General features: G+C 39.5%; 1 protein-coding gene and 1 non-coding gene across 2 annotated transcripts; one reads left to right on the top strand and one right to left on the bottom strand.

Annotated features, from left to right (window-relative positions):
• Positions 1–309: 309 nt before the first annotated feature.
• Positions 310–412, bottom strand: LOC136125265 (U6 spliceosomal RNA). The gene has a single exon (XR_010656030.1). It is a non-coding gene; the product is annotated as a U6 spliceosomal RNA (small nuclear RNA).
• Positions 413–4622: 4210 nt separating this feature from the next.
• LOC136124156 (olfactory receptor 13C7-like) lies at positions 4623–5583 on the top strand. Its single transcript, XM_065878605.1, is given in 2 exon segments — positions 4623–5432; positions 5434–5583. Coding segments are annotated over 2 exon segments (960 nt in total).
• The last annotated feature ends 3481 nt before the right edge of the window (positions 5584–9064 follow it).

Genomic DNA, 9064 nt, shown 5'->3' with positions numbered 1-9064 from the left:
AACGTAGCCAAAAATAAATAAATTATATATACATATATTACTTAAAATAAAAAGAAAACAAGTAAGAAAGATCCCTCTCTGTCTGAGGGAAGGATGGAATAAATGCTTCTTTAAGTGAAAAAAGTAATATGTATTCATTGTAAAATGAACAAACAAACAAATCAAACACTACAAAGATGTAGAAACTTCCAGTACTCTTACCCAATTTGGCATTTACCATTTAAGACTTTTTCCCATTTATATATTATGCATTTTCCCACCAGTGTGGTGGTTTTTTTAACAAAAATGGGATACCATCCAAAAAAAAAAAAAAACATGGAATGCTTCAAGAATTTGTGTGTCATCCTTGCACGGGGCCATGCTAATCTCTGTATAGTTCCAATTTTTGTATATGTGCTGCTGAAGTAAGCACTGGACTTTCTATTCTGTTATATCTGCTAACTTTAAACTATGGCTATCCCCAGTCATGTTGGACTTTTATGTCAAGAGACCAGCAGGCAAGGAAAGGAGTCACTATCCGAGTGGCATATAACTGATCCTGCTCATGAGGAGGAGATAGGGCTGCTTTTACACCAGGAGGGCTATTATGGGCTGAATTTTTGTGTCCCACCAAAATTCATATGCTGAATCCCTTAGAGTCTATTACCTAGGAAACCCAAACAATGACCACTATGTTTTTAACAATAGGACCATATCACAGAGCTTCAGAAGCAGGTTGTCTGATTTTCAAGAGAGCCACCATTTCAGCCAAGAAGTTATTCCATTTCAAGAAGAACACAGCTGTGGAGGTAGAAAGAAGACAGCATTTCACTCACACACACACACACACACACAAGAATGTGGCATTGCATGGAGAAAAGGCATTGTGCATTTTCCACTTTGAAGAGGGCTAGGTGTGAGTATCAGGTTTCAGAATAATGCAGGAAGCCAAGAATTTGTACAAACTAATAGTACAACAAAAGGCAGCTGTGGGATTGTGGTTGGTTTAGAAGTAGTGCTCACAACTGTGGAGCAAACAAAACTACCGAAGTTGACCCAAGAAGAGCATGGTGTGGTGAATTCCAAGACGTGACGGACACTGCAAAGTTAGGATTCTAATGTGTCTAAAATTTGCTCTGTATAGTTCTAGAATGTCAATTAATTATTGAAGACTACTTCTCAAACTTTAACATGCATATAAATCGCCTGAGAATTTTGTGAAAATGCAGATTACAGTTCAGTAAATCTGGAATGGGACTGGAGATTCTGCAGTTCTAACAAGATCTCAAGTGATGTTGCTGGTGTTAGATCACACTTTGAGTAGCAAGTACCTAGGATATTCTGGTAGAATTAGTCTGGCACTGGGGTTGATTCATTCATTTGCCTAATTGATATCTGTATCCTTGTTTGAGCAAGAATTTTGAGACAGCTAAAATATTCAGATGTACATAGTAATCCCTAGAGCAACCACTAGAAAAATAAGGCAAAGAACTACAGCTAAAAAGCCAATACATAAATTAAAATGGAATTAATTCTAAGAATTATTCAATTAACCTAAGAGACTGGAGGAAAATAGGAACAGATGAACAGAAAGTAGATGTGATAAATAGAAAACAACAACAAATAGTAAACTAAACCCAACTATTCAGTGATTACATTAAATAGAAATGGATCAAACTTACTAATTAAAATACAGAGACTGTCAGACTGGGTAAAAAAGCAAGTCTCAACTGTATTCTGTCTAAAAGAAGCATTTAAAAAATAAAGACACATACAGGTTGAAGGTAAAAGGATGGAAAAATATATCAAGCAAACAGCTGGAGAGTTATATTAGTATCAGATAAAGTAGATTTGAAGACAAAGCATATTATCAGAATAAAGAGGGACATTTCATAAGGATAAGGTGTCAAATAATCAGGAAGACATAAAATCATGAATGTATATTCACCTAGTAACCAAGCCTCAAAATAATATGAATGAAAAACAGACATATTTAAAGGGAGAAATAGAGCCACGGTCAGAATTGGAGATTTTCATATCCTTTTCTCAGCAACTGATAGAACTAGACAAAAAAAAGTCAAAAATTAATTCGCTATGGACCATAGACCTAAACATAAAAGCTGAAAGAAACTATAAAGCTTTTATTATAAAACATAGAAAAACATGTTTGTGATTGGGGGGTAGGCAAAATTTTCTTAGAGAGGATATGGAAAGTAATAACCAAAAAAATGTTTTAATGATAGAGTTCATCAAAATTTAAAACATCTGCTCAGCAGAAGACACTATTAAGAAAATGAACATGCAAGGCACAAACTGGTAGAATATTCACAGTACACATATCTGACAAAGGACTTATATCTAAAATATATAAGAACTTCCTACAACTCAATATTTTTTTAAAAAACAACAGAAAACTATAATAATGGACAAAATGTTTCAACAGATAATTCACAAAGAAAGATACAGGAATGATCAATGATCACATGAAAAAGTGCTCAAGGTTACTTGTTATCAGGAAAATGATGCAGATGAAAACCACAATGAGATACAACTACACATCACCAGAGTGGGTAAAATTTTAGACTGACAACACCAAACGCTGGCAAGAATGTGATATGAGAACTCTTGTGGTTTTTTTTTTTTTTTTTTGCGATACCCGGGCCTCTCACCGTTGTGGCCTCTCCCGTTGCGGAGCACAGGCTCCTGACCCGCAGGCTCAGCGGCCATGGCTCACGGGCCCAGCTGCTCTGCGGACCGGGGCATGAACCCGTGTCCCCTGCATCGGCAGGCGGACTCTCAACCACTGCGCCACCAGGGAAGCCCTATTGTGCTTTTTTTTTTTTTTAATTAGGGTATAATTGCTTTACAATGGTGTGTTAGTTTCTGCTTTATAACAAAGTGAATCAGTTATACATATGTTCCCATATCTCTTCCCTCTTGCATCTCCCTCCCTCCCACCCTCCTATCCCACCCCTCCAGGCGGTCACAAAGCACCGAGCTGATATCCCTGTGCTATGCGGCTGCTTCCCACTAGCTATCTACCTTACATTTGGTAGTGTATATATGTCCATGCCTCTCTCTCGTGAAAAAGAATTTTCTAATACTCTAGAGCTCTGCAAATATGGAGTAGGTCGTTTGGGAATGTAGTGGGCTCTTCATCATTAGAGGAAATCAAGCTGAAACTGAAAAGCCATGCATCACTGTGGTGCAGAAAAAGATCTACAATGGGAGACAGAGTTGGACTAGATTATTTGGGGAAGCATAATCATGATACAATTCTGTGTAACATACCTAGAAGCTTAGCCAAAATGTTCAAGGACTATTAACGTCCACTGATTCCTGTGTGGACATTCACCAAGAGAGAATGATAACAAAAAAATAAAATAACATAACATAAAATAGATGTTGTTTAAGAGTACAAACTTGTGACAAGTAGTAAATAACCCAGTGATCTAATGCACAGTTCAGTGAATATAGACAGCAATATTGTACCATAATTATGTAATAAATATCACAACAGCAATCATATTGCAATATGTAAATGTATCAAAGTAACACATTGTACACCTTAAATTTACATGTTTTATGTCAAATATATTCAAGACTGAAAAAAAAGCAAAAAGCACTGCTTTTAGTTATCTAAGAGAACTAGATTTCCAGAAGCTGTGACCCACTGTGGATTTTTGGAGACAGTCCTCTATCTTCATAAAACATCAGATTCAAACTATTAGGAACATATCAGCATTTCCAGATCACAAAAGTACCTTGGAGACCTCCCCAAGGTATCTGTCCATGTCCAGTGTCCTTTTGTCCTTAAAAGCCCAGCTAGATTCTACATCACTTAAGAAGCATTTCACGACCCCTGTTCTATCAACATGCATGTCCTTTTGGATGTTCTGGCCTCTCCGGAATCCTTCTGCTTCCCCTCCCTGACAGGTTGTGTGCCCATTTAAGCCTGGGCCATGGGTCACCCCTGTTCCTCATGGGAATTCTCACACCCACATACTGAGTGATCAACAAGTGTTTTGGTGGATGGATGGATGGATATTCAGACACAGACAAACAGATTGATGGAGGGATGGAGGGATGGAGGGATGGAGGGATGCACAAATGGACAAGACAGGTGGCTGGACAGACAGATGAATGGAAAGCCCTGGAGCTAGCATTGCTCATGAGAAAAGAGATCTTGGGAACAACAGGAGTATGTTTTCCGTGAAAATGATCTGGAGAAACAGAGTGAGTATTCACAACTAATGATTTCCCTAGTACCTAGCACAAAGTGGGAGAACACAGAGCAAACTTAAAGTCACTTTTCTGGCCAAGTTTAATGAGATGAACTGCCATACAGGACACAGAACCACTAAAATGAATATGTTATGTATCTTGTCTCTGATTGAATGCATTAAATAATCAGAATCTTCACTTTAAACATTGTAAATTTGATATTCTATGACCCCAAAGTAATTTCTAATTTTATTTCTCCTTTTTCTTGGAAACAAATAGAGACTGTGGACTTTCACAATGGTTTTTCAATCACTCAGCCAGACTGGAACTCCAGACCAGATGCCCTGGACCTACATGAGACAAAGGATGTTGAGTTTGGATCACTGAGTATTTTATTTAGTTGAAAGACGAGACAGACCATGGAAAGTGCCAACCAGACAGCCTCTGTGACAGAGTTCATTCTCCTGGGCCTCTCAGCCCACCCAAGGCTGGAGAAAACGTTCTTTGTGCTCATCCTGCTCATGTACCTGGTGACCCTGCTGGGCAACGGGGTCCTCATCCTGGTGACCATCCTGGACTCCTGCCTACACAAGCCCATGTACTTCTTCCTGAGGAACCTCTCCTTCCTGGACATCTGCTACACAGCCTCCTCAGTCTCCCTCATCCTTGACAACTTCCTGACCCACAGGAAAACCATCCCCTTCTCAGCATGTGCTGTGCAGATGTTCCTCTCCTTTGCCATGGGGGCCACGGAGTGTGTGCTTCTGGGCATGATGGCGTTTGATCGCCATATGGCCATCTGCAACCCCCTGAGGTACCCTGAGGTCATGAGCAAGGCTGCCTATGCACCCATGGCTGCCAGCTCCTGGGCAGCTGGAAGTACCACTGTCATGATGCAGACATCCCTAGCAATGCAACTACCCTTCTGTGGGGACAATGTCATCAACAACTTCACCTGTGAGATCCTGGCTGTCCTGAAGTTGGCCTGTGCTGACATCTCCATCAATATAATCAGTATGGTGTTGGCCAATGTGATCTTCCTGGGCATCCCAGTTCTGTTCATCTTTTCCTCCTACGTGTTCATCATCGCTACCATTTTGAAGATCCCCTCAGCTGAGAGGAGGAAAAAGACCTTCTGCATCTGCTCTGCCCACCAAACAGCTGTAGTCATCTTCTATAGGGCCATCCTCTTCACGTATGGGAAGCCTAAATCCAAGGACCCCCTGGGAGGCAGACAAACAGGACCTTGCAGACAAGCTCACCTCCCTCTTCTATGGAGTGGTGACCCCCTTGCTCAACCCCATCATCTACAGCCTGAGGAATAAGGAGGCGAAGGCCGCTGTGAGGAACCTGGTAACTTGGAAACGCTTCACCCAGTGATGCTGGAGGGGTCCTGATGGTTCCTGTTCCCTGGTTTCTCTTACCTGAGGGTCTCAGAGGATAAGATGAAGGGCTAACTTCATGCAAGTTTACGTAGGTAAATCTAATTACACGGAATCTCATTACACCCAAGAGCTTTGTGTGAACAGAAAGCATTTAATACGAATTTTCCCCTCATTCTATAGGCGATTCTACAAAAGTATATTTCTGTTGATCAAGCCTTACGGTTCTCTATATCTGTGATGCATACTAAACAAACTGATAACAAGGAAAAGTAACCCTTCAAGATTTATTGCTTAACTCATGAAAAGCTCAAGTCTGTAGGGCCATAATTCAACTACTCCTTGGCTCGCCCTTTGAACATATTTGAAAGGGTTCTTATTTTTATGTCACCTATGTCAACTCTTCCTACTCCATTATTAAATAACAGTAATATTTTTATCCTTATCCTCATTGCCTCTTTCTCCTTATTGTCATTTAAATTATTAAAACTGTTTCTTGAATCATTCTCTCCCTGTGTCTTCAAAATTAACCTCTTTCTCTTGTCCTTAACCAAGTCCCCCACCAGAAAATCATTTATATCTTTGGAGCAGAGAGGAGAGTAAGGTGTGGCAAAACTGATGCAAAGGTCAAACAAAGGTTCAGGCCTTTTTTCTTTTCCCTTTTTTGAAAATGTTAGTCATCCCTGGGTTCTTTCCCTAGATATCCTTGGCCTGCAAGGGTCATCAGAGTAATGTCAAAACTGAGAGGTACCGAGGAGAATCAAATGAATTCTATTAACCACCTGACCTGGCTTGACCGAGTATGCAGCCAAGGGGTGACCATCGCTTGCTTTTCTACCTAAGAAACCCCAAAGCCACATGGTAGTCAGAGGGAGAGGAGGTGATGCTCAGAGGGAGGAGGAGACATCTAAGAATCACCTACATGACTGGTGAGGAATTCCAAGGCAGCTCCCTAGAGTAATTAATCTAGACATCTAGTTAAAGAATGAGCAGAATAGAAAACCTCTGACAGTTGATATCAATTTTTAATCCAATAGAGAGGAAACTAACAATCGAAACAATCAGCCTTTGCTGAAAAAGAGTTATTGCAGGAAGATGGTGAACGCATTAAAGAAAATTCTCAGTGGTTTTCTCAGCAGAATTCAAGAGGGTAGTGAATCAATAAAACAAGAGAAGTCTATAAAAAAAGAAGCTAGGAGAAAAGATAACTGGGAAATAAGAACTTTTTCTTAGGGGAAAGATTCCACTTACTGGATCAAATAAAATTCAGTAGAAAGTATTTAAAAGTAGATGGCACAATTTTTTAAAATGAACTTTAAAATTAAAAATAACTTAAATTCCTCTCCTAGACTTCAGAGAGAAAAACAAAGAGATTTAAGTTATTTGAGAAAAGATGAGAGGCATGGGAGATAGACCAGGGGGATCCATCATGAAAACATGAAGAGAAAACAGAGCAGACAAAAGACAAATAATAACTAAAGAGAAAAAAACACATTTCACTGAATAGAAGTTTTAGATATTTTGCTCATAAAATGTTCATCAATCACCAGATAAGAATTGTAGCAAAAGACACACCTACCTAGGATAACTATTCAAGGATAACTTTTGATGCCTATATACACCAAAATAGTTCTATAGACTTTTACACAGAAGAAAAGCATATTTCCTAAGAAGGAATGAGAATCTGACTGCCATTGGCCAGCTGTTCTGCAGCCCTAAATGTAGACATCAGTGGAACAAGGTTTACTAAGTTCTGAGGGAAATGGGCTGTGAGTCCTGAGTTCTACATACCCCTCATCATTGCACAGATACGAGGGTTAAAAAGACACTTGCTGTCATGTGTAAACACAGAAAGCACATACCCCTACAATCCCTTCCTGAAAAAAAATTTATTTAGAACATTCTCCCAACAAACAGTTAAAAATAAATAAATAAAAGGATGTGATGGATATGCCATAGAAGAGACAGTGGAGAATGATGAAATGCATAAGACCAATGAAGTTTAGTCAATTCTTATACCAAATTTGCAAAGACAAATATATGAAGGAATTATTAGCAATCATGTCGAGGTAAACAGTGACAAGAAAGCAATGATGGAGCTCCAGTTACAATTCTAGATGACTTCATCAAGCTGGGAAATGGAGAAAGAGAAGCAAAGGCCACTGAAGGCTTCATCTTACAAAGGATATGGTGGTGGGAAGGGGTTCTTATAAATACAATCCATTGCATTGATACTGAAATGCAACAAAAGTCTTAACATGCTTGTTGAAAATTTACGAGTCAATACCAGTAGACAAGTATTAGAATTCTTTCTTTGAAAGAATCAGAGGATTATGAAAGAACAAAGAAAGTTCATCAAATGAAAAAACTTATTTATTGAACCTGAGTAGATTTAAATCATTGTACAGTAAACAAATAATACACATTACCCAGTGGGTTTTTTTTTTTTAGGAATTTCAAGGTTTCTAACATTAGGAACATTAGGAGATCAATTACTGCAACCATTTTGTTAACAGATTAAATAAGAAAAAGTAATCCCATCCACAAATGTTGAGAAGTCATTTGGTAAAATCTAGCATCTATTTCTGACTTTTTAAAGTAGTGGACTTGAATAGAAGAAACCATCCTTCAGCAAACAGCATACTTGATGGCAGAATACCAGTGACATGCCTACAATGCATGTCTGGATTAGGACCTCTGCTCTCGATGTCTGCATCATTCTAGCTAATTAAACCAGATCAGAAAAATAAATAAGGAACGAAATACAGAAAAGAAGAAAACTATTCAGTAAGTAAACAGATGTTGTTTACTGAGGAAAAAAGTTTAATCAACTGCAAAACTACTACAACTAGTAAGAAAGTACAGTAGGGGGGTTGTATATAATTCACACCAGTCACAACTTTAAAATACCTAGGGAAAATACATAAAGAAGTTTGAGTACATCATATATTTACAATGGTCATGCATTAACAGAAGATATTTTAAAAAGATGTTTTGGGCTTCCCTGGTGGCGCAGTGGTTGAGAGTCCACCTGCCGATACAGGGGACACAGGTTCGTGCCCCGGTCCAGGAGGATCCCACATGCCACAGAGCGGCTGGGCCCGTGAGCCATGGCCGCTGGGCCTGCGCATCCGGAGCCTGTGCTCCACGGCGGGAGAGGCCACAACAGTGAGAGGCCCGCATACCGCAAAAAAAAAAAAAAAAAAAAAAAAAGATGTTTTCATTTTGGAGGGAGGAAAAGCCCTGAATGTAAACTTCAGGGCAGTCTAGAGTATCCTCCAAGTACCCTCATTCAAAGCCTTTTTCCCCCTTTCTAACAGGTTGGGATGACCCATGCTCCATCCATTTTCCCATCCCTAGAGCAGGTCCATCCTATTTGTTGGGAAAAGGTCCAAGCCCTGGGCTTGGAGGCAAACACAAAGGCTCACTCATCAAAGGTTCTCAGAAGCAAAGAAAACCAGTCTTTACTCCAGCCCTTG

This window comes from Phocoena phocoena, chromosome 6 (assembly GCF_963924675.1).
Source record: "Phocoena phocoena chromosome 6, mPhoPho1.1, whole genome shotgun sequence".
NCBI classification, from domain to species: Eukaryota; Metazoa; Chordata; class Mammalia; order Artiodactyla; family Phocoenidae; genus Phocoena; species Phocoena phocoena.
Note: the sequence above shows the minus strand (reverse complement) of the source record. Positions and strands in the feature narration are given on the sequence as shown.